The sequence below is a fragment of the Lemur catta genome, chromosome 3 (assembly GCF_020740605.2).
Source record: "Lemur catta isolate mLemCat1 chromosome 3, mLemCat1.pri, whole genome shotgun sequence".
NCBI classification, from domain to species: Eukaryota; Metazoa; Chordata; class Mammalia; order Primates; family Lemuridae; genus Lemur; species Lemur catta.
In genome coordinates, this window is record NC_059130.1 from 66,015,247 (window position 1) to 66,042,697 (window position 27,451).

General features: G+C 36.2%; 1 protein-coding gene and 1 pseudogene across 2 annotated transcripts in view; one reads left to right on the forward strand and one right to left on the reverse strand.

Annotated features, from left to right (window-relative positions):
• MIGA1 (mitoguardin 1) overlaps positions 1-27,451 on the reverse strand; it is a 74,623-nt gene that overhangs the window by 20,097 nt on the left and 27,075 nt on the right. For both annotated transcript variants that reach the window (XM_045547709.1, XM_045547708.1), the window contains exons 6-8: positions 25,816-25,949; positions 24,736-24,859; positions 2,628-2,728 (exon numbers count right to left, since the gene is read on the reverse strand). In XM_045547709.1, coding sequence (XP_045403665.1) covers positions 2,628-2,728; positions 24,736-24,859; positions 25,816-25,949 — 359 coding nt within the window. The remainder of the gene's footprint in view (positions 1-2,627; positions 2,729-24,735; positions 24,860-25,815; positions 25,950-27,451) is intronic.
• LOC123636058 lies at positions 18,374-18,492 on the forward strand (annotated as a pseudogene).

The window sequence follows — 27,451 nt, forward strand, 5'->3', positions numbered from 1 at the left end:
ATAAGGTAAATCCATAGAGTGAGAAAGCAGATTATTGGTTGCCAAGGGCTGAGGGGCAGGGGTTTTGAAGAGTGACTATTATGGGTAGAGATTTATTTTGGAGGCAGTAAAAACATTCTGGAATTAGAAAGTAGTGCTGGCTGCACAACCCTGTGAATATACTAAAAACTACTGAACCATATACCTTAAAAGGGTGAATTTTATAGAATGTGAATTATATCTCAATAAACCTATTACATTTTTAAAAAAGACTTTTCAGCTGTGGTTCCAAATCAATGTTTGGGAAGGCTTAGAGAGGAAAATCTTGTTAATCACTTTAACAAATGATTGACCTAGCTTAGAGAAAAGCCTATGCCAGGAATTGTTTTTGTCTAAACAGGCAAGAAATCTTTCTGGCAATTCTGAAAAAAGTTTTCAAATAATCAAAAACTGTTAACTTCCCAAAGAGTTCTGATCTTACTATCTTAATAACTTTCTTCATTAAAATAGTTTTCCCTAATTTAAGTCCTTGGCATATAATAAATGCAGTTAAAAATAATCTAACAAACATTTCTTATAACATGAAAGAATTTACCTTGAACATACACATTATGAGATCATACTTTCATACCCTAGAAGCTTTCCTAAGGATGTTTCTTAGATATTGAATCCTTTTAATGTATATTCATACATTTTGTTTTCCATGAGGATTTTAAAATTTTTATTAAATTTTATTAAATAACAATTTAAAGTGAGTACAATAAACACTTAGCAAAATTTTTTTTTTCTTTTTAGAGATGAGGTCTCACTCTGTCACCCCAGCTGGAGTACAGTGGTATGATCATAGCTCTCTGCATGCTTTAACTGCTGGACTCAAGAGATCCTTCTGCTTCAGCCGACCAAATAACTGGGACTTACAGGCATGTACCACTGTGCCTGGCTAATTTGTTTCATTTTTTTTCTTTTTTAGAAATGGGGTCTTGATATGTTGCCCAGGCTGGTCTCAAACTCCTGGCTTCAAGCAATCCTCCCACCTCAGCCTCCTGAGTTGCTGGGATTACAGGTGTGAGCCACAGCACCTAGCTGGCAAAGTACTTTTTAAAGTTGCATATTATTAATAGAAAGAGACTTATTTTTTAAATTAAATTTTATTTTATTTATTTTTCAAGAGACAAAGTCTTGCTCTGTCACTCAGGCTGGAATGCAGTGTCACAATCATAGCTTACTGCAGCCTCAAACTCCTGGGCTCAACCTATCCTCCCGCCTCAGCCTCCTACAGTACTGGGATTACAGGCATGAGCCACCACATCTAGCTAGAATGAAACTTTAGAGCAATTAGGTATATTGTTCCTCATACTGGAAAAGAATGCAAAGTGAACAGCAATTTTTCTCTTTACAAACCATCCAGGACTTAATGTCTACAGAACAGAAAGATAAACATGTATTGAACAGTAAAAGGAAGAGGAAACAGTTTTCCCACAGAACAAGAAGATATATTCTATTGAAATTTATAACTGCAATAATTTTTTTAAAATATAAACAATTCAGGAGATGATACAGAAAGTGATGGCTAAGATATATACATACAGAAAAATGTTGAGAGGATGAAAGATTACGGATCAGTATTGCTTTAAAAAAAAAAGGCAAAATCAAAGTTTAGGGTATAGGTATTGGAATACCCAAAGCTTTCCACACTAAAGATTAAATTCACACATCAGTTACAGATGTGTAATACTAATTAATGAAACAGACAGCATCTAATATCCAAAATCGACCATACAATGCAAATACTCTGAGACAAAATTGGCCATATGTGATTTTTAAAGCTGTTTTAAGTAGAAAAAAATATAAAAAGATGACTTCTTTGCAAGCAGTCTCTTTTGGTACAAAATTTAAATCTCAGTAGAAAAATAAATTACCCAGATTCATAATTCAGTGATCATCACTGTTTACACACTAGTGTATTTATAGCTAGCCTATTTTCCTCTTCCTGTATATTTATATACCACACACATCTTTTTTGTTTTCTTTTTATAATACAAAGTTATAATCATACACTCTATATAAAACTTTACATACTCCTCTTTTCACTTAACATATGTTCCCATATCATAAAAAATTACTGTAAACATGTTTATGGCTCTGTAATATTTCAAATTATGGATGTACTATAATTTGGCATTAGACTGTTTTCAGTCTTTCATTACTTTTGAAATGCCACAGTGAATATTTTTATAATCTTTGAATCTTATCACTTCCTTGGAACAAGTATCTAGAAGTATGATTTCTGAACTAAGGAATCTGAATATTTTTAAGACTCTTGAAAAAAAAATCCAGGGTGAAGGAGCCAGCAAGAAAAAGAAAAACTCTTGATATGAGTTGAAAAAGTGCTTTTCATTAAGATACTAAATTATATGCCTCACCCATAATCTACAGCATATGAAAGTACTCATCTAAAGTATGTGTTTACATGTCTTAAAGAGACTATAAAGCTTATTTTCATGTTATAAACATCTTTGTATCCTAGTATTTACCACGTGCAGATGCCAAATACATGGTGACTGAACTGAATTATAGTACAAAGGCAGAACTGTTCTCTCCAGCCGAAAAAGAAAGAGCGATCCTCATTAGGAACATACATGTCCTACCTCTGTCGCTGAAGCAAAGGAATCCGTTGATGCGACGCTTAAGGTGTCTCGCAGGCCAAAGTCATCCACGTTCCCCTTCATGGTAATATCTGTATCTTTATCTTAAAAATAAAAGGTAAAAAGTTCAAGAAGTGATATTCTTAGTCACTGCCATATTTCACATTCTATAGTTTGGTTTTTTTCCCCCCTAGTCTTTACTTAGCCTACTAGGATCTGAAGGAAAACAATACAAATCAATGGAATATAATCTGACGAGACTCTCAAAGTATGCCTTGTTTAACTGATTCTGAAACACTGCTGAGCAGAGAAGAAAGTGCTATAAAGCAGACATTCATTTTTAATTTAAAAGTTATTAAGCTTAATTTTGGTTTAAAAGGGCTTTTAGTATGCAATAACCAAAGTTGGATTATCTACTGTACATAGTAAAATCAGTATATACCAAAGCTAGCTTAAAACAGAGCAGTTATTTGCAAGTGGTCTTGCCCAAATTGGGAGAACTGATAGGTTCATTCAAATCAACTGAATTATTAACATGGAATATTGTTTGGCCAGTCACTTGTGATAAGTTGATCAATTAAAACAATTCAAGAAGAAATCTGTGAGTTTTTTAGGCTTTAAGGCCTACTTCAAAAGACGGAACAGGCAAAAAAAATATCAGATCTAGGTCACTAATGTTTACTCTGCTTACTTGAGGGTCAAATATAACTGCCCCAATAATTTTAAAGGGCTGTAAAAATTTAATTGTTTGGAAATGGTTAATCTGGCCATACCAAGACAGACTGCCTATTAGCACTACACAGCATTCTGAATGTGGGTGTGAATATCTTCGCATACTCTTATTAGGAATCTGTTAACATTAAATTTTCAAATAAATACTTTACTTGCCCACATATGTAACTACATTGTAGCAAACAAGTGATATACTTCAAAATTTCTCACAAGTATGAAAAAGCAAAGAATAAAATATATACAGATTTTTCTTATTTTGATTTTCAACCTGCTAAATTTGTCAGACACTTTATCTTCTTTAAAAGAAACCAGAAATCTCCTTGGTTTTCATTCATTCAAATTTCCATTCCATCATTTTTCCCAAAATAAAATTCATTACCTTTACCAGAAATCTTTCAAGCTCTGTTTAAAACCCCTAAGTATCAGAAAATACAATTTGTGACTCTCTACAGGAAGTGTGGAGTTTTTTTTAAATCCAAACCATTAATTTAGTTTAAACTCAAAAGTTGTACAAACAATTATATTCCAAGCTCTAAGCCAAGCAGAAGAGAGAATAAGCCACAATTGGTACAAGGTTCATTCTTACTACCATATGTGTAGCATATTTTTTTCCTACTTCATGTTTGGTGGGGCCAGATTTTACATTTTAAGTATTTACCTTCCAAGTTTAAATTATAATTGTCTTCAGATGAAATTTGCATCAATCTTTTTAAAGTACCTAAAACTTTTTAGCTTAAAAAATCCTCCTACTATTACACGACTACTTATAGGACAAAATCTGAGGTTAGGCCAGGCTAGACGACTAATGCCTGTAATCCTAGCACTCTGGGTGGCCAAAGGGGAAGGATTGTTTGAGGCCAGGGGTTCAAGACCAGTGTGAGCAAAAGTAAGACCCTGTCTCCACTAAAACTGGAAAAAATTAGCCAGGCATGGTGGCACGCGCCTGTGCTCCCAGCTACTGGGGAGACTGAAGCAGGAGGGTTGCTTGAGCCCAGGAGTTAGAAGTTGCAGTGAGCTATGATGATGCCATGCACTCTAGCCTGGGTGACACAGCAAGACTCTGTCCCCCCCAAAAAAGAAATCTCAGGTTAAATTATTCTATTTCAAAAATATTTTAGAAATTTATATTTTTCTATCAAACTAGAGAATAAAACAAGATAATTATTTTATACTTATAAGTCATATAAAAACTGGAGTTTTGGGATACTTCAATTATCCAGAAAAATGCCCATAATTCTCTTTTCAGGGTATATAAGATTATAAAACACACATATACACTTTGAGCTTATTTACAAAATTTAATCAGCACTTACAACCTTCAAACCTTTATCAACTTAATTATTTTCCATTCTTAGCACTCCTGTGCAAAAAGAAATCATAGTACAATTTTCATAATACCAAAGTATTATTAAAGTAGAATTAAATTTATGAGTCAGTTAACTCTTGGTTCCATTGCCTTCTGCTATTTTCACAGTGGAACACAGACATTGATCTTGTGTCACTTTACCTTTCAGACATTACCCATAAGCTATTAAAGTCTGTTTTACTTCAGTCAACAGTAACCAGCTACTCAATGTCATCAGATCAGTTACTATGGTTGTACTTTATTTTTTAAAAAATCTAACAAAGAAAAATGGCTCAATTCCAGAGGAACTAGAAAGATTTACTCATTAAATCCAAGTCCATAAACCACAGACCATACCTCTTACTTCAGTAATTGTTATGATTCCTGGAATGGCATATTAATAGTTATGAAGAGAAATAATACATCTGTTTTTTAGATAAGCCAATAAAAAGTATAAAGAAAGAATCTTGGGCAACATCCCAAACTAACTGCTTTCATGGATCCAATTAAAATTTAAAATATTCTTTCTAAAAAGTATCATCAACTCTAGATTGTGGTATTGAAAGACAGGGACAGGATGAAAAATTAAAAACCAATGGCTTCATCTTACTTAATATTTTCAGATACTTCTTACTGAATTTTTCTTAGCAGGAAAAAAATGCTAAAACCACAATGAGATATCATTACACATCTACTAGGGGACTAAAATTAGGGGAGAAAAATGACAATTTTTTTGTCAAGGATGTATAGCAGTGGAAATTCTCACACACCACTGGTGGAAACAACTGGTAGAACCATTTTGGAAAGTCTGGCATTATCTAGGAAAGTTCAAGATTGCATTCCCTATGATCTAGCAATTCTACCTTTGGGTGTATTTTACAAAAATGCACACTTATATTCATAAGAATGTTCATAACAATATTGTTTATAATAGCCCCAAACTGGAAAAAAAAACAACTATCCATCTACCATAGAATATATAAACTGTAGTATATTCATATAATGAAACACCATAAAACAGTGAAAATGAATGAATTCCTGCTACATGTAAGAACATGGATGAATCTCGAAATATGTTGAACAAAGAATTATATTCATGGCTGGGCGCGGTGGCTCACGCTTGTAATCCTAGCACTCTGGGAGGCCAAGGCGGGTGGATCGCTTGAGGTCAGGAGTTCGAGACCAACCTGAGCAAGAGCGAGACCTTGTCTATACTAAAAAATAAAAAGAAATTATCTGGCCAACTAAAAATATATATAGAAAAAATTAGCCAGGCATGGTGGCGCATGCCTGTAGTCCCAGCTACTCAGGAGGCTGAGGCAGTAGGATCACTTAAGCCCAGGAGTTTGAGGTTGCTGTGAGCTAGGCTGACGCCACGGCACTCACTCTAGCCTGGGCAACACAGCAAGACTCTGTATCAAAAAAAAAAAAAAAAATCATAGGTTCTGAAGCCAGATGGCTTGGATTCCAATATTGACTCTCCTACTTATTATAATAGCTGTGTAACCTTGAGCAAGTTTATCTTTTCTGCTCCTCAGTTGTAGGGAATGGGAAGGAAATCAACCTCATAGGGTTGCGTGAGAATTAAATGAGTTAATATATGTAAAGTAAGCATTCAATAAATAGCTATTCACATTATTACTCAAAAGATAAATGTGCACCATTTAATAAACTATATTTTTATTAACTATTGCCTAAATATATAACCCTTCTGTTTAGCTGGACTGAAGCGGCTAGAGGGACTTTCTCATTTCTTCTTTCCTTTTCTTTCTTCCTTTTCTCTGATGGTTCCTACAGTCCTCAGGAGAGCACTCAACACATTATAAGCACCTAAATATCTAATCAATCTCTAGTTTAGAGAGCCTGTTATATATTTCCTCTGGGCCATTTTGCCTGCAATATAACTTTAACTTGTTTTCAGAGCCCTTTTAAATTTTTTATATTTCTAATACCCAGCCCTAAATTAACTAAAATTATAATACTATCTTATATACCTGAAATATGCAGTTTACACCCCTTAATGAATGATAATTAGCCTAAGTAGTGCCTAAAAGAAAGCTTCCCATAAACTGGTTGGGAAGAAAAAAACACCCCATATATACTGGATGCTGACTCAGAGCAACAACTTAACAAAAAAAAAAGAAAAAGAGAACAGAAAAATGTCCCATAAATTACCACACTAAGTCTCACAGAGTAGCTTTTTATTTTCTTGTAACCTTTTAAAATAAGTAAATATAAAATTTTAAAACCATGTTTTTACCTGTCTCAATCACCCAAAACTTTTACAACATTCATGCATAGACATAAACAATGTTCTTCTTTGGAAGAACACTGAAACTATAGTGCTTAATTTTAACAAAATTGTCACATATTTTAGGCCAAAAATCTGACTGGATTCAAGCCTTCCCCCTTCTTTCACAATCTCATAATTCACATATTACTTAAGTTTTTCCAAAGCAAGATTTGCTTTAAAAGTTTAAAAGAAAAGAAAACTAGAAGACACTTCAGCCCCTGGAACTTAGAACTTTAGGCCTGGATCTATTTCCCTAGACCAATCCAAGTGGGTTTTCTGCGTCTCACTTTTGCCATCCCTACGCACATTCTATTTTTTGTCACTTAGAAAACATTGGGTCTATTTTAACCTCAGCAGGTTCTAGTGAAGATTCCAAAGATGCCACTCTTGTTTTAAAATCCAGGCTGTCCACTGTAGATTTTATAACACCAGAAAGAAGAAGCTGCCTGCCAAATGTCTCAATGTCATCTGACTTTTATGTCAGCAGCTATTCTCCAGGTGATTTTCAGCAGTTAAACATGATTTGGAACCTTGTCCTTTTATGTTTTTATTAAAAATGGAAAAGCTCTTGCTGCCAACAAGGTGAACTATTTTCCAGAGTCTACTATAATTTGTTTAAATAATCAAGAATCTAATAAATTATTGTTATTCTTTGCATATTTTGTATGACTATCTGCCCATCCATACTGTGGATGATTTTTTTTCCTGATTTGTTTTAAAATGCTAAAGTATAATTTTGAGAGAAAGAACACAGTGTTGAATACCAAAATCAAAAACAACACAATTTCAGAAAGTGAAAGAACTAAGAGAGTAATAACATTTTCTTGATTTTTAACCTCCATGTGCCTCAATATTGAAAAGAATAGCAGTAAAATCCATTAGAACAAAAGAAGGGAGAACTGATCAGTTCTTGATGTGTTATGACTTACACATAACATTATTATTATGTGAAATAATAATACATGTACAAAAACAGCCTGACACTACCCAAAAGAAAATTTCCACAACCGTTGTCCCTGGTTTTCCCTATTTATCAAAACTTTTATATACCATGATCAGCCAATAAAACAACTGTGACTACTAACTGGGAAGTCCAGCTGCCAACGCAAACTGAGTGACAGAAGGAAAGGGAGAGGGCCACTCATACATTTTAGCTGAGTAGCAGCCTTTTCTACCTTTTTTTTTTTTTTTAAAAAAGAAAGAAGTGACTGGATCACCCCAAAGTGGAACAAGAAGAAATTAAGATTAGGCCTGCAGTTACAGAGATTTTAGTAGGGCCACTAGGTACAACTGGTCACTCCGTATACTACACAAAGACCCCTGGCCAAGTGACAAGTGGGGCAGAAATCCAGCTTATATACCAGGCCTGCATCTTCCTGAAGGAAGGTGAACCATGTTCTTAGAACAAAGGTGCCCTTCCTAAGGGGCTCACCTTTTTCTAAATCACACAAAGGCCTTGAATGGGCCAGTGAAGGTCCTCAGCACAGAAATCCACGCTGTTAAAATTTAATGAGAATACAAAAGAGGCAAAGGCAAGCGGCAGGAATCTCCCTTGTTTTGTGGACCCAGCAATTTTCATGATATTGCTTTCTTCTCTGAACCTATTTTGACTTGCATATATAATACCAGTTAGGATTCATTTTGTGGTATTATTAAACCCTTTGAAATTAAGATTATGAGCCTTAACACATGGGAGGAAATTACTAAGCTGAATTTCTCTTATGTTGTGCAATTTGCACTCTGCATATTTAGAGGTCTGAGTATACAACTTAAGCCTGTAATTCATATCACTCCCTAAAAATAAACCCTCAGGGAGTTTATCCTCCAACCACAGTGATTCTCCAGGAAAGGAAGAGGACAAGGTCTTAGAGCTTCAACTCTGGGCTGACATTTGACGCAAGATGATAGGTTGAGGTATTTCCTCTTGCTGCCAAGCTTATTCAATATTTCTAAATGTTCTATCTGGCTGTTTACCAAAAAAGAGTAACATCTCTCTACTGGTCAGGAGGTCCCATTTTACAGCTTTTCCTATTCTCTGCCAGAGAATTTGCGCAGTCAGTACTAGGCTGGAAAAATCTCTAATTTTCCCTTAAAGGATGTCTCATTGACTCAATAAAAGCCTATGCATAAAAGAGCAGCAAGAAAGATGGATAAAATATTTAAACTGTACCAGCCACACTTCCAGAATCTCCTTCAAACACATAAATTTGGTTATGACTTCTTATAATCCTCAGTAACTCCCTTTTACCTAAAGGTGCGATGCAAAGACCTTCATGTTTTATCTCATGACCACCGTTCTAGATTCATCTCCCACCACTCTCCTACATGTATTATGTTCTCAAGACGTATCAAACAACTTGCAGGTCTCCAGACAGGCTTCACTCTGCACCTGGACTCATGTTCCGTCTGCTTGGAATGCTCATTTCTCAATTGTCTTCCTGGTGGATAAAACATCTTTCTTTGAGCGCCATTCCTTCTGTAAAACCTTCCCTTGAGCCTCTCCACTCTCCAAAAATAATAATATGTTTTTTGTTTGTTTGTTTAAGAGACAGTGTCTTGCTCTGTTATCCAGACTGGAGTGTAGTGGTACAATCATAGCTCTGTGCAGACCTGAAGAGAATATCTGCTCAAGCGATCCTCCTGCCCCAGTCTCCTGAGTACCTAGGACAACAGGTGCGTGCCACCATACCTGGCTTTTTTATTTTTTGTAGAGACAGGGTCTCATTATGTTGCCCAGGCTGGTTTGAACTCCTAGCTTCAAGCAATCCTCCCACCTCTGCCTCACAAAATGCTGGGATTACAGGCATGAGCCACTGGGCCTGGCCCAATCATACACTTTTCTTTGGAGTTCCCACAGCACTTTATAAACACATTACTATGTACTTACTCTACTGTGCTAGGTAATATTTTAATGCCAGTCTCTAAAACTACACTCTGCATTGCCTAACAGAAGGGATGAAATCTTCTTCATCTTTGTCTCTCCAGTGCCTTATACCATGTTTCACATACACTGGGAAGTTAAATGTTTGCCAAATAAACATTCCAGACCTAAGATTCTATGAGTTCATTCTGTTCAAAAACTAGATTATGAAGAATCAGCCTAAAAACACATCTGAAATATGCAAAGCTATGATTTTAAACTTTAAAAATTCTTGGTTTGTTTTTAAGGACTAGATTTGTTCCAACACATCAGTATAAAAGAATCTCAAAGTCTTTTGTTTCAGCCAAAAAAACAACATTTGTCATACTTATGGCTTCAGAATTGGCTGCTAATAATGCTATTGTAAATACCCACTACTCTTCACAGAAAATGTAAGCACAGAAAACATAAAGCCCAATTAATTGTAGAAGGCAACTAAAGTGTAGAGTAATAAGCATGAACTTTACTCATTTGAATCGTGTCAACTAAATAATGTCCCCCAGAAACTTGTGAGCAAGCTCCATCTGTTGTTAATCAGGTTTATTTTTAAACTGGTATTAAATTCAACAATTTGGTCCTGCCCAAATAACCTAACCAAAGTGAATAAAGAATAATCTTAATTTCTGAATGTACTATTACAGAAATAAACTACGAAAGCATGTAATGACACATACTCTACATGATATGATAATAACAGAAGTCGCCTAAAGAACAAGTCATTCCTTAGTGTTAGATTTTAATCTCACATTCTGCCAATCTTTCATTAGTTGTTGTGGCCAATTAAAGACTCATTTCTACCAAAATAATTGAGATAATACTAATCCGTTTACTGTAAAAGATATAAGTATATACTTTATTGTGTGATCTGTGACACATATATTGTAGACACAGCATAGATGTGTATTTTGAATCAAAATAATAAACATTTTTGAATCTACTACTCATTTACAGCCACTTTTTAAAGCTTACAAAATTATTTACTTACTAAGGAAAAATAATATAATCATACAGAAAAACACTACTGTATACATCTTCATCTTACCTAATACTCATGACATTTGAGTCTTCAAATGAATTTCACAGATATTCAGCAAAAAATAGCCACAGATAACCAAAGAATTAACTGCGTGTCCTAAACAAGATCTGTTTACTTTCAAGTTCTTATCTACATCTCTTAAACAAGCTGAGGGCACTTCAGTTCTGATTTACGATAAAGAATGGAGGAGGGGAGAAAAAGTTAAAAGGATCTTCTGCTTTGTGGAGGGAGTTTAGACCCTGAATTTTATGCAAACAGCTCAGTATTGAGGAATATACTAACATATATTGCTTTCTAATTGTTTCATAAGGATAAATCTTAGTTAGCCAATCAGATCATAAGCAACCTAAAGACAGGGGGACTTTAGTCCCTATTTCATCTGAATCTCACCACACAGGAGGCACACAGTAAGCAGTTAAATAAATACTTATAAATTGATTGTTAAGCCATATTTGCCTTAGCAGCCTTCATGTGTCTCTCTGCCATTAATGCTCCTCTGAGAGTCTACAGCCATACAGATACAGTCTTCGATTATGTGAGTGGGCCAGCTAATTTATCGTCCTTTGACATAGCTCTTTGCAGAGGTAAAAAGATTGTAAGAATCTACCCAGAGCAGGAAGATGGAGGGAAGGAAGGAATGAAAGCATAGGGTTAGAAAGAAAAATAAGTATGTTATGATTCATAGATAATATGTGGTCCTGCAAACTAAAATAAAATTTTAAGGCTCCCTGCACCAGCAGACTGAATGGATCCCCTCTTGACCAAGGGGATATCCTAAAACTAAACTGCCTACCATGAGGAGGGAGGTCAGACATGCCTCATCATGCCCCATTCCCTTGGTGGAGATATCCTTTGTAAACCATTTATAGGCCTACGGGCACAACAAATATATGTGGCTTTTCTCTGATTAACAGAGCTCCTTATCTTAAAACATTCCAAGCCTTTAGACAAAGCTTCATGTCTTTAACCAATTACAAGTCAAAGACTCTTTAAACCCACCTATAACCTGTAAGCCCTTGCTTTGAGATGGCCCACCTTTTCAGGCCAAACCAATGTATGCCCCCCACATATTGATTTATGACTTTACCTGTAATCCCTGTCTCCCTGAAATGTATAAAACCAAACTGTAAGCCAACCACAGTGAGTCCACTTGCTCAAGGCTTCTTGGGCATGGCTCTGGGTCATGGTCCTCAAATTTGGCTCAGAATAAATCTCTTTAAAATTACAGAGTTTGGCTTCTTTCTATTGACAGTCTAGATAAAAAGTGTAAAAGAACCTATGACAAATTACCAATAACAGAACTAGTAAGAGTTCACAAGGGTTGTTAATATTCAAATGCAAAAATCAGTAACATTTTAGATACAAGTAATAAAAAATTAGAAAATGTAAATTTTAAAAATGTACCATTTAAAAATAATAAAACTATAAGGGGCTTAGGAAAAAGATGTATAAGATATTTATGGAGAAAATTATAAAACATTATGAAAGACATAAATGAAGACCTAAATAAAGAATCAATGCCTATAATCCTAGCACTCTGGGAGGCCGAGGCGAGAGGATCACTTAAGATCAGGAGTTAAAGACCAACCTGAGCAAGAGCGAGACCCGGTCTCTACAAAAAATAGAAAAATAAGCCCGGCGTGGTGGCACATGCCTGTAGTCCCAGTTACTTGGCAGGCTGAGGCAGGAGGATTGATCGCTCCAGCCCAGGACTTTGAGATTGCAGTCAGCTATGACGCCACTGTACTCTAGCCAAGGTGACAGAACAAGACTCTGCTCAAAAAAAAAAAAAAAAAAAAAATCCCATGCTCATTGATGGAAAGATTAATATTATGAAAATGTAAATGCTCCCACAGCAGACCTATTAATGCAGTGTAATAATCAAAATCCCAAGAGAGTTTTTCATGAAATTTGACAAGCTGTCCAAAACTTCACATGGAAAAGCAAAGGGCTAAGAACAGTCAAGGCGAGTCTTAAAAAAGAACACAGTGAAAGGACTCAGCCTGCCAGGAATCAAGACTTGTTATAGTAATTAAGATAAGGAAAAATCAATGCAGGAACAAATAGACTAACACAACAAAACAGAGAGCCCAGAAACAACACATAGAGAAGGAGACTTGACATGTGACAGAGTGGACATTTCAAATCAGTAAGAAAAGAATATATTATCGAATGAGTGGTACCAAGGCAACTAGCTATCCAAGTATCAAAAACAAAACAATAATACATAGTTAAAAAATCAGCCTTTGGAAGATTTAAAGACCTAAATATGAAAAGCAAAGCTTTAAAATTTTCCACAGAAAATATAAAAGAATTATCATTATCTCTCTAAACAATACATAGAAAAAACAAACTATAAAGGAAAGATTGATAAATGCGGAAACATTAATATTAAAAATCTTCGTATAATCACAGAGACATTAAACCAAATGAGGACATGAAAAGGAACTCTCATACACTACTGGTGGGAGTTTAAATTGGTACAAATACTCTAGAGAGTAATTTGGCAATACCTACTAGGGCTGAATACCAGAATACCTGACGATTTATCAATTCCTCATCTATAGTAGCTGTTGTTATTTTTCTTTGCACATAATCCAAAGTTAGAAATGCATTTTGAAACCCAGTAGACACATACACATGGATTTATAAATGAAATAGAAGTTTCATAAAATACATGTGTATATATGTATATATATACTTATATGTATGTGTTGCATGTATATGTATATACATTTTTTAAATGTTGACTGTAACTCACTGAATTGATTTCATGATTACTAATGGCCCATTACAACCAGTTTTAAAAACTGCCCTAGAGAACACCTGTAAGTTTGCACAAGGAAACACATGCAAGAATGTTTACTTCAACATTATCTAGACATGTGGGTAAGTGTAAGCACAGGTTTATGATAAACATCAAAATAAATACCTATGGAAAAAGAAAGAGAGAAACAGAATCAGGGCAAGGTGCATAGGTTCTTAGAAAATCTGAAGCTTATATGGCAAAATGTTATTTTTTGATAAAACTTTAGAAAATATATGCTTTTTGTTTGTGCTTTCATTTTGTAGAAAAGAAAAAGGCATGGGAACTTAAAAAAAAAAAACAAAATGACAATCATCACCAAGAAACCTTAACAACTACAGAGGATTAAAAATCCTCTATAGAGAGGAAAGGAGGAACGAAAGGTACCATTAGTTTTTTCAATTCCTATATAGAGAAATAGACTTACTGGGAGTGATACTATATGTTTGAGGCTTAAATGAAAACAAATATGAACCATACATGATGTTTTCCACATGTCCTTTAAGGAAATTGGTTTTGATTAAATTTCCACTTCATTAAAAATAACATTCTATATTTAATGATAAATGTAAATTATAACATTAATTTACCTAAACTTATTGCAGAAAATCTTAATGTTACCCATCTTATGTGTCTATCCAAGTATCCACCCATATATCTGTCATTCCAATATGATCTGAAGGGCCTCTTAAGCAGAAATGCAAATGAGAATCACCTGCTGAACTATGAAATATAATCCCAAAGTTTCATAGTCCCAACCCCAAAGTTTCAATTTCAGTAGGTTTAGAGTGAAGCCTAAGAATCCATGTTGTTTAAATGCTACAAAGATGATTCTGATAAACATCCTAAGAGAGCCACAGACCTACTAGTATCTGTACTACATTCAAACCACAGTGTCAGACATTGAAAATAATAGAATAATTAAATATGCCTTCTGTCCACAAGGAGTTTAAGGTCTAGTATAAGAGACTAAATATATATGTAATTATACTGTACTGCCAAAAGTAATTAATGCCACTGAGGGAACCATTAAACCTTCCCACCTTTATATTATCTATAGAACTTCCACTCCATCCTCCAAGAAGAAGCTATACTGATTTTAGAGTTTTAAGTTGCTCCCTTTAACTTTTCCCTATGGGAAGAGTAACTTAGCTAATACTGAGAACCTGAGTACTGTAAAGCAGGTAGAGGAAAATGAGATAGTTATTGTTCACTGGCTTTTGGTGTGTCCTACCTAGTTTTCTCTCTCTCTCAGGCCATTTATTTTATTTACTTATTTATTTATTTAGAGACAGAGTCTCACTTTGTTGCCCAGGCTAGAGTGCTGTGGTGTCAGCCTAGCTCACAGCAACCTCAAACTCCTGGGCTTAAGCAATCCTACTGCCTCAGCCTCCCGAGTAGCTGGGACTACAGGCATGAGCCACCATGCCCGGCTAATATTTTTGTATATATATTTTTAGTTGGCCAGATAATTTCTTTCTATTTTTGGTAGAGACGGGGTCTCACTCTTGCTCAGGCTGGTCTCGAACTCCTGACCTCGAGCGATCCACCTGCCTCGGCCTCCCAGAGCTAGGATTACAGGCGTGAGCCACCGCGCCCGGCCCAAAGTCCATTTTCTTAACTACTAAGTTATACTATCTATAACTGATATCATACTGGAGGTTTTGGGTTGAGTCTTCAAAAATTACAATGACAAAATTACAATTTAACAATTGTAATTTAACAATCCTCTGAAAAAAGAAACTACAAATAAACATAACACTCTGGCTTTTGCTGGCTAGAACTTTCACATTAATGGAAATTTACACTAATGTTATTTCAAGTCTTCTTTGCATGACCTCTATGCTCTTTCTCATTATGAGTTACAGTAGCAGGTGTACACAAAAGTGCCAGAAAAAGTGTTGGCCTAAATTTAACTCCCAGTGCTACAGCAACACAGAATGGCATTTATGAGTCATAGGATCCCAAAATGTAGATAAGATGTGCTGCCCTCTAGTGATTCAACACCTCACATTTAACATTAAACGGTCTCATAAGTGAATAAGGAAAACATTTTTTCATTATTAGAGAACGAACTCAAATCTTCATTTCATTTGTTTGTTACCATCTGACTCGTATAATAAGAGGAATAGAACAAATAACTATTGTTGAAGCCAGGAATAAACTTTTGGTGCATAAGAGCTTAGAAATATAGCCAATAATGATTCACTAATTCAGAATGGTTAAGGAAATGCCATCATAGAATGTGGCAAAAAATGATTACATTTTATGAAAGGAACTCATTCCTTAAAACATAATTCAAACCCTGCTATTTTCTCATCATAGGAATAAATGTAAAGAAGCGTTGAAATACATTACAACTATTATTTTGTATTTCTTTCTTTCTTTTTTTTTTTTTTTAACTTGAGACAGAGTCTCACTCTGTCACCCAGGCTAGAGTGCCATGGTGTCCTAGCTCACAGCAACCTCAAACTCCTGGGCTCAAGCGATCCTACTGCCTCAGCCTCCCAAGTAGCTGGGACTACAGGCATGCGCCACCATACCCAGCTAATTTTTTCTATATATTTTTAGTTGTCCAGTTAGTTTCTTTCTATTTTCAGTAGAGACAGGGTCTCACTCTTGCTCAGGCTGGTCTCCAACTCCTGACCTCAAGCCATCCTCCCACCTCAGCCTCCCAGAGTGCTAGGATTATAGGCATGAGCCCCCATGCCCTATGTTTCTTTTTTTAAGTTTACTTTTAAAGGATAATAAATTACTATAATAAAATCTGTTTGAAATATGCTTTTAAAACAGAAAAATATTTGCAGTAAAGCTTTTTGTATCAGTATCACCTCCTTCCCAAATACCAAAATTATTTCCTATTTTAACATAGATAATTAAAGGCGTGAGCCAGCGTGCACATTTAACTGAATGACCACGTGGATGTCAATGTTACAGAATTTTTTTTTAAAAGTTTAAATTTAACAATAAAAGTAAAAATAACAGCACAATAGTCACTAAAACAACTTGCAGACGTTTTCATGTATGCAAACGATAGTACGATTCACAGGATATTGACAAAGGATAGTTGACATTTCTGGTTACCAGCTGAAGTGACATTACCACTGTGGCAATAGAGTAAACACAGTTTATAATTCACCAGGCCTACCAGGTTTGAAGCTAAATGATTCTTAATAAATTTAAAAACAAAAATTTGGGATTCATATTAAAATTTCTAGTACAAAATGTTATTTTGCTCTATTTCAAATTTGTGGAAATCTACTTACTTAAGCTTAGCTTAACAGCAACCATACTGTATTTTTTAACTCCTTTATCAAAGTACAATTTCTATAGCATAAAATTCTCCCTTTTTAAGAGTATAATTCAATGAGTTTTAGTTGTTTTTTTTTTTTTCCCCTGGGCTCAAGAGATCCTCCTAACTCAACCTTCCCAGTAGCTGGGACCACAGGCAAATGCCATCATGCCTGGCCCAATGAGTTTTAGTTTTAAATGTATAGAGCTGTGCATCGGCCACCATATATAATGCTAGAAACATACAATATGTTTTCTATTTATTTATATATTTTTGAGACAGGGTCTTGCTCTGTTGCTCAGGCTGGACTGCAATGGTTTCATCATAGCTCACTGCAACTTCAAGCTTCCTGGGCTCAAGTGAACCTCCTACCTCAGCCTCTCTAGCAGATGGGACTACAGGCATGCCACTACCATGCCTGGCTGATTTTTAAAATTTTTTGTATTGGGGTTCAATGTATCCACGAAAATAATAATAATAAAAAATAAAAAATAAAATTTTTTGTAGAGGCAGGGTCTCACTGTGTTGCTCAGGCTGGTCTCAAACTCCTGGCTTCAAGCAGTCCTCCCGCTTCAGCCTCCCAAAGTGCTGGGATGACAGGCATGAGCCACTGCATCTGGTTCATACTATATGGTTTTTAAAATCTATGTTATTAACTTCAACCTAAAGTAACTCCAAATAATTCACAATACTGGCAACTCAAAAATTTTTAGGGTCTGCTTTTTTTTTTTTTTTTTGAGACACACTCTTGCTCTGTTGCCCAGGCTGGATTGCAATGGCCTCATCATAGCTCACAGCAACCTCAAATTCCTGAGCTCAAGCAATCTTCCTGCCTCAGCCTTCTAAGTAGCTGGGACTAGAGGCATGCACCACCACACCCGGCTAATTTTTCTATTTTTGTAGAGCCAGAGTCTCACTCTTTCTCAGGCTGGTCTCGAACTCCTGGCCTCAAGGGATCCTCCTGCCTTGCCCTCCCAAAGTGCTAGGATTACAAGCGTGTGCCACAAGCTGGCCCAGGATTTGCTAGTTTTTTAAAAAGAGAATAGATATCATTTATTTTCAATAATCACACTGTTATCTAAAAAGAAAAATGCTAAAACTATTTTAAAGATGCTAAAATAATCATGCTGAGTATACTTAAACAGTCCCCCTATAATCTTATCCATGATGTTAAGTTGGCAAACTGCTCTTCCATAGCTAGTACAAATGTAGAATTGAATAAAGACTTTAAATTCTGAATTCGAAATTAGTGAAATAAGTTTTGCTAGGCTCTACTATAGTCAATAAAATCTAACACATGAAATTTTACAAAACTAAGATAATTTGTCTATGGCCATACCACCCTGAACATGCCTGATCTTGTCTGATCTCAGAAACTAAGGAGGGTTGAGACTGGTTAGTACTTGGATGGGAGACCACCTGGGAATACCGGGTGCTTTTTTTTACTTAAAGATAAAAATAATTTTTAAAAAATAAAAATGGGCTGGGCACGGTGGCTCACGCCTGTAGTCCTAGCACTCTGGGTGGCCGAGGCAGGAGGATCGCTCGAAGTCAGGAGTTCGAGACCAGCCTGAGCGAGAGCAAGACCCTGTCTCTACTAAAAATAGAAAGAAGTTATCTGGACAACTAAAAATATATAGAAAAAATTAGCCGGGCATGGTGGCACATGCCTGTAGTCCCAGCTACTTGGGAGGCTGAGGCAGAAGGATTGCTTAAGCCCAGGAGTTTGAGGTTGCTGTAAGCGAGGCTGATGCCACAGCACTCTAGCCTCTGTCTCCAAAAAATAAAAAATAAATAAAAATAAAAAAAATAAAGATAATTTACAAATGAGTGTAAAACCAGCCATGAACACATGATGGCAGATACTACCTGCAGAACAGCTCAGTATCAGCAATATTTCTAGAATATGTTAATTGATATTACCCCCTCTTTCCAAAAAATTCTACATTTTCCTAATTTACCAGTTAAGTAGATAAATAAATACACATTTTGGCATGATATAAAGTATCCCATGATCTCTTCATAATCAACATGAAAAAATGTGAAAGTTTAAACAAGCTGAATTTATAGCTGGTTGAACAACAAAGTATCTCCTTTTTTTTTTTTTTTTCATATGTTTCTTGGCCATTTGGCTATCTTCTTTTGAAAAACTTCTGTTCATGTCATTTGCCTACTTTTTTTTTTTTTCTTTTTTCTTTTTTAGACAGAGTCTCACTTTGTTGCCCGGGCTAGAGTGAGTGCCGTGGCGTCAGCCTAGCTCACAGCAATCTCAAACTCCTGGGCTTAAGCGATCCTACTGCCTCAGCCTCCTGAGTAGCTGGGACTACAGGCATGCGCCACCATGCCCGGCTAATTTTTTTTTGTATATATATTTTTTTAGTTGGCCAGATAATTTCTTTCTATTTTTAGTAGAGACGGGGTCTCACTCTTGCTCAGGCTGGTCTCGAACTCCTGACCTCGAGCAATCCACCCGCCTCGGCCTCCCAGAGCTAGGATTACAGGCGTGAGCCACCACGCCCGGCCTACAAATTATCTTAATAATTCTTTGTGACCTAAAGAAACTTGAAAGTACCATGCCTCAGTTCTCTGAGTCTGGCTTTGTCCATTTTAACATTTTTTTATTGATGGTTTTAATAAGAGCACTAATAACCAATGATACAAAACTGACCAAACTAGAGATACAAAGCTGAGAAGGATAATTAATACATTAGATGTCAAATTAAAATTTAAAACTATCTTAATTCAGAATGATGACTCAGAACTGACAATTGAGAATGAATGAATGAATAAATAAATAAACATAACATCTAAACCTTGGGTTAGAAAAAACAACTGCACAGAAATAAATGAGGGAAGATGTGGCTTAACAGTAACAAACTAACAGTAACAAAGAACTTAAAAGTTTTAGTTAACCATAAGCTCAACATTAGCAATGTTACAAAATGTAATCATTGGCCTTTATTATTCAAATGTCTAGAATTTCAGTTCAAGATGACAGACAGAATACCTTCTACTTTAGGAAGGTGCTTCTACTTCTTCCCAAAGGCCCATTGAAAAGGACAGAAAAAAAAATTTTTAATGGAGAAAAGTAGAGCATCACTGGAAAACATGAAAAGGGTATCGATGGACTTGAAATTTTAAAGAATACCTTGAAACTGGCAAATATAGGATCAAGTAGGTAGAATAAGAACAAAAAAAAACATAGCCTAAGATTCTAGACATAAAATGATGGTCCTTCCTGAGAGTGTCCCATAGAAGTTGCAAATTCCAAGCCAATAATCATTGTTATTCTGTTTATAGAACTTTATAGGTATTATTTCAATTAATCCTCCCAGTTTATAAAATAGGTACACTATATGTCCATTTTGCAGATGAGGAAGCTGATGCTTAGACAGGTTATATAATCACACAGATAATAAATGATAATGCCAGGAGTTGAACCCAGTTAGTCTGAATCTGGAGTTGTTTTTGAGATGGAATCTCACTCTGTCACCTTGGGTAGAGTACAGTGGAGTCATCATAGCTCACTGCAACCTCAAACTCCTGGTTCAAGCAATCCTCCTGCCTCAGCCTCCTGATTAGCTGGGAATACAGATGCATGCCACCACACCCGGCTAATTTTTAAATTTTTTGTAAAGATGGAGTGTCGCCCTTGCTCAGCCTGGTCTCAAACTTCTGGACCCAAGTAATCCTCCCTCCTCAGCCTCCCAAAGTGCTGGGATTACAGGCATGAGCCAACATGCTCAGCCTGCTGATTTATTATAAAGGATATTATAAGGTATACAGATGGAGAAATGGATGGTGCAAGGCATGCGGGAAGAGGTACAGACATTTTATGCCCTCTCTGGGTATGCCAGGAACCTCCATGTGTTCAGCTATCTGTTCAGGTTCTCTGAACCTAGTCTTTTTGGGGTTTTATGGGCAACCTAATCAAAATGTGATTAGACTCTAGGGTATGGGGCAGGACCCTGTCTGGAATGAAGGTCTTAGGACCCACAATCAAAAAGGTGAGGGAAGATTAGAGTCATGGCTTGGTGCAGGTGAAGGTTACAGAGATTTTGTTTCTTGAGGCCTGTTCTTGAGGCTTGATATATCTAACATTACAACAAAAGACTATAACAAGGGCTATGGGAATTATAAGCCAGGAATTATGCATGAAAACCTATATATATATTCATATTACCACAATTTCCTACAGGGAATTTTGTGTACAGACATACTCTGCCCACAAAGAGTTCACCATTAACGCTCCCATTCAAAGAAGACGCCTGTCTTTCAAGTGGTAAGGCAATATAGCATGGTAGTTAAGAGAATGGACTACATCGGGCATGGTGGCTCATGCTGTAACCCCAGGCACTTGGGAGGCTGAGGTGGGAGGATGGCTTGAGGTTAGGAGTTCAAGACCAGCCTGACAACATAGTGAGATCTTGTCTCTAAAATAATTTTTTTAGATTAGCTGGGCAAGGTGGCACACGCCTATAGTCAGGAGGCTGAGGCAAGAGACTGCAATGAGCTATGAGTGCACCACTGTAGGTGACAGACTAAGACTCCGTCTCTTACAAAAAAAATAGGGAGAACAAACTCTGAAGCCAGCTTGCAAGGGTCTAAATCTGGGTTCTTCCACTAACAGCTGTGCCTGGAGAAGCTACTTAATGTCTCTGTACCTCACTTTCCCCATCTGAAAAGTGGGGAAGATAACTGTATTTACATCATAAAAGCTGTTGTGAGGACTAAGTGAGATCATTTCCTATGATGGAGCCCCTGCACTCTAGTCAAGGTGACAGAGTGAGACCTTGTCTTTTGAAAAAACAAAAAATGCTATGAAGCATTGAGGGAAAGGAGATAAATTAGATGATGGTTTAGACATCTTCTAACCTTGAAAGCCTATCAAACCCTTAAGAGGAAAAAAAATTAATTTAATCAAATAAGATAAAGCAGATTCTAAAACAATGAAATACTAACTGAAGTCAGAACAATACTTGGTTTAAATTCACCCCTGCTTCTCTGAAGGCATTTGTTAGACTCTCTTGATTTATGACAACTATAAGTTGCCTCTCAATAAACAAAAAATATAAAATGAATTTAGATGTAGAGAATGAGGTGAGTTAACTGATTTCTAAGCAATTTTGATTAATATCAAGTAACAGGTATAACAGAGCTACTACCTGAGTCTCAGCCATAGATTCAGCTCTTTCAATCCAGAAGTACAAAAATGGAAACGTGCAATATCCAAACAATTCCCAAAAAGGACCAAAATATAACAGCTTCATGTCAACTGGAAATTCAAGGGCAATAGTAGGCCAAGGCACTGGTAGGCTGCAGGGAAAAGCACATCGGCCTAATAGCCAGTGACAGCCCAGGTTAAGACACAAATGTGGTCAGGAACTTATTCCAAACCTAAGCCAACTAAATGTATAGATTGATTAGGGATCCTGTTCTAAAAATCCTATCCATTTAGAGTTCCAAATTAACAATAATTTCCTCTGAAACAATCTGAAAACCCCAGAAATTAAGCCACTGCCCAGGGGTCTTCTGGTCTAGAAGAAACATGGACCTAAAGCAGACCTCTGGAGTAATACCCAAGTAACCTTTATAACCTAAAGAAATCAAAGATGAACCCCACCAACTTCTACAGAAGGCTACAGAAAAAAAGAAACTTTGGGCATGCCAAGCAGAATCAAATCTGAGATGAATATTACAAGCCTAAAAGAACAAGAACTACGTATCTACACAATCCTTATCATGAGACTAGAAGAAACTGCAAGTAGAAGATTAGAACAGTACAGGCAAAGCCTCTATTCGTAGAGTAAGACATTAAAAGTCTCAGGGTCCTCTTTCTCTTTCCTTCTTATAATGATAATTTTTTTCTCTGTGGCTTTCCTTGCCACTTAACCACTTTCCTATCTTTTCTACTTGTTCCACTCCCATTCTACATTGGAGGTTTTTAAAAATTCCTTCTCTGTTCTATGTCCTACTTACTATCATAAGTGACATTCTAATAAAGTTACAAAAGAAATCACAGAGGCCGGGCGCAGTGGCTCACGCCTGTAATCCTAGCACTCTGGGAGGCCGAGGCGGGTGGATCGCTCAAGGTCAGGAGTTCAAGACCAGCCTCAGCAAGAGCGAGACCCCGTCTCTACTAAAAAAAAAATAGAAAGAAATTATCTGGCCAACTAAAATATAGATATAGAAAAAATTAGCCGGGCATGGTGGCGCATGCCTGTAGTCCCAGCTACTCGGGAGGCTGAGGCAGGAGGATTGCTTAAGCCCAGGAGTTTGAGGTTGCTGTGAGCTAGGCTGATGCCACGGCACTCACTCTAGCCCGGGCAACAAAGTGAGACTCTGTCTCAAAAAAAAAAAAAAAGAAAAAGGAAATCACAGAAAGAAACAAATATAAAAATAAGGCTTTGACAAATTATATTTGTTATGAATATTGCCTACTTTTTTCTGGCCTGTAATCTCCTATATATGTCAAAACATTATGCCTATGCTAATAGCAGAGAAACTATTAAAAAATACTCCAGTCTAATAAATAATGGTTGGTGACAAAAGCAGGAAAAAGCAAAGACCAAAGTTAATAGAAAGAGATTTCATATAACCCTGACTGTGACATATAGACAATGATTTGTAATTCTAATATAAACAAAATCTTTTATGTAAATTCAACATATACAGGGATGTAAATATCTAAAAATCCAACCACTTTCAGTATTTTAGTATTTGTTCAGAAACAAATGTGGAAAAACTTAAAACTCCTTAACTTTTTTTTAAATTGAAAACAACAATCCTCCTCACACTAAAAAATACTTAAATTATTTTTGACAAAAAAAGATAGAATATAATTTGGTCTTGTTTCATTCATTGGGGGCATTTATAGAAGTTAAGGAAGCAATTTATTCATTCTTTCCTTCCAAGACTTTACTCAAGAAGTTTCTTCAAAGCACTTTTCTGGGGCTGGATGTGATGGCTCACACTTACAATCCTAGGACTTTGGGAAGTGACCAGCCTGGGCAACAGTGAGACCTTGTCTCTAAAAAAATAAAAAATTAGCTGGGTGTGGTGGCATGCACCTATAGTCCCAGCTTCTCGGGAGGCTGAGCCCAGGAGTTCAGGGTGGCAGTGAGCTACTATGATGCCACTACACTCTAGCCAGGGCAACAAAGCAAGAATCTGTCTCAATGTGGGGGAAGGGACGGGGGAGCTCTTTTCTCTTTAAAATAGGAAACAAAGGTAATGGTATATAATAATGTATGTATTGACTACTTACATCAAAAGCAATGAAAACAGAGTCCAAGAACTATAATTACTTAAAATATTTTAAATGTGTGCCATTAGCTATATGCACATTTCTCAGGTGGTAGGCATTTGTCCCATTTTTATATTATTGTTTTTTTTTTCCCTCTCTCCAATACTTTAACTGGGATTTTTTCACCTACAATATATTTTTAAAATAATGTCACAGTCCCACCCATGGTAAGTACTTGAATTTATATCTTAAGGACATTAAGTTCACTTGAAAAATAAAACTGACAGAAAAAAAGAAATGTGATAGAACTTTTTTCTCTTGGCTATTTTTTTTCAAAATATGTAACCTACAAATACATGAGACACTTAAGTAAATGATTCTAAGAATATAAAAGAAAAAAATCATACATTTCATAAAAACCATATAAAATAACCATCTTACCAATATCATTTGCAAGGGAATTAGGATCAGGTGCCCCAAGGGTAGCTTCAAACTCCTCTTGGAGACGATATGCTCTTTGCAGCAGAGCTTCAAGTTTATGAATAAATTCAGAACTAATAATATCCTACAAGGTGAGAAAAAGTACACACAGCAAATATTAGATTCTAATGTTAAAAATCTAAACATTTCCCACTTTCAAATAAAAGTCAGGGAAAGTGAGGGATATAAAGTGGAAAGAATACTGCAGTAGAAGTCAGGAGGCCTGGGTTCTAGCCAGGCCTTTGGCAAAATCATCCCAGTTCTCAGGGATTCAGTTTCTTTATCTGTAAAATTAAGCAGATAGACTAGGTTGGGGGTTCTTTAAGGTCCCTGAACCAGAAGCATCATTATCACCTGGGAACTTGTTAGAAATGCAAATTCTCAGGATCCACTCCAGTCCTATTGAATTAGAAACCCTATGGGTGAGGCCACCAGATCTGTGTTTTAACAATCCCTTCAGGTGATTCTGATGCATATTCAAGTTTGAGAACCACCAGCCTACCAAAATAATCAGTAAGGACGGTTTGGAGCTATAATACTATTTGACTTTTATGAATATAATGGCACTCAATCCCAAAGCACAAAACAGACTTTTAAAAATTCCAAGCTGGATGCAATGGCACCAGCCTGTAGTCCCAGCTACTGAGGAGGCTAAGGCAGAAGGACTGCTTGAGCCCAGGATTTCGGGCCTGTAGTACGCTATCATCACTCCTGTGAATAGCCAGTGCACTCCAGCTGGGCGACATAGTGAGATCCCATCTCTAAAAAAGAAAAAAAAATTCCTTTAGCTATTCCTTTAGAATATCTGCTTATTCTATATATCCCAGGGAATTCAGCAAAGCTGATGAATGGTAAATCTGGCATTTAACAACTAAATGAATTAAAAAGCCCAATAAGAAATACCCTACATGGTCCCTGGGGAGGGAAAAAAAAAAACCAGTTCTATTAAATGCCACAGAAAGCAAGTACACTGAATCAACATTAAAAATAGGTTGAATCTTCCAACATTATGAAAAGCACTCTGGAATAGATCATCCTTACATCTACACTTTCTTCAGCAATGGCATCTCCTGCACCCAGTTTAATGGAACTGCAGGCTTCATCTTCAGCCTGTCTATTGCGAAAGGTTAGAGCTTGTTCCCATCGACGCAAGGCCTCTTCAAACAATTCCATACCTAAAAAGTAAGAATAGAACAATTGTAAATAAGCAAAACCAATGCCCAAATAAAATTATTTGGGGTCTGAAATGTTTTCATACAGTCATCACTAATGGCCAGCCTGACTGTAATTTTGATACTAAAGAATCATTTCATATTCACATCATTTCATAGTTGAACCTTAATTTCCCCATATATTCTGGACCTACAGTTCCAGTTAAACAAAAATTAGAGACAAAATGGCCAATATGTTTTCATTTTTTAAAAAATGTAACTCAAATGTATATGGTGCTTAGAATTTTCCTAAAACAGAATCGTGAATTCATCACCAAAAGTTCAACAGTAATAGCTAATTTTTATAGTCACGCAACTACATTTCAAAATACCCTCCAAAATTAAAAAGAAAACTGACAGGAAAATACAAGAAACTAGTTTACAAGAAGCTATCAAGATTATAAGTTGTCAGAAGGAGGCAGTAGAGCCAAGAAGAAAGATAATAGCATAAAAGTCCAAAATAAAGTCTTTTCCATATTTTTTCCTTCATAGCCAATTTGCTGATTTGGATGGAAAAACTGGTGAGGAGAGTTAACAATCAGCAAGATGCTACATGTGTTTGGCTGAAAGGAAAAAAAAAATCAGCAAGATATTGAATGTACCCATAAAGCTGTGATCTCCAACCCCTGGGCCGTGGACCAGTACCAGTCTGTGGCCTGTTAGGAACCAGGCCGTACAGCAAGAGGTGGTGGTGGGGGGTGAGTGATCAAAGCTTCCTCTGTAGTTACAGCTGCTCCCCATCACTCACATCACCACCTAAGCTCCACACCCACCACCCACCCCCATCTGTGGAAAAATTATCTTACATGAAACCGGTTCCTGGTGCCAAAAAGGTTGGAGACTGCTGCCGTAAAGACTTAGTTATAGTCCAAGTAGGAATTTCACATTCCTGCTGAGAGAAAGCTTTTGTGGGAAAAAAGGTGAATATGTGCCTCTCTTTCTCTAAATATAAAAAAAGGCTTACCAAAATAATTATGTACTGTAAACAAAACCAAAATATTCTAAATTTTCAACTTTTTCTACACATATAAAAGAAAAAAAATCTTTGAAAGCTGCTTAAGAACCCGGACAAATCATTTTTAAGATATTTTTAAGATATGGTAGATAAAGAATACCTCTCCTCGAAAGTCATTTCTTCAATTATATGTAGAGTCTACAACCCTGAATAAAATTTCTTTAAATGCAATGTAGGCTTTTCCTTCTTGTTTAATTTTCTATAGCAAAGAATGGCTTTTTGTTCTTCCTCCTAAAAATACTTATATACATAAAAGGCAATTATATCACTACCCTCCTTTCTCCAACCAATACAACTCTAATTCCTTTATCCTTTTCTCACACTGTCCCCTCTCTATACAGATTTTGGATGAACACTGGAAGAATTATTTGACAGTAGAGTTGTCCAAAGATAAAAATTGCCTCCTTAGGAAGCACTGTGTTCCATCTCATTATAGAATATAATCTAGACT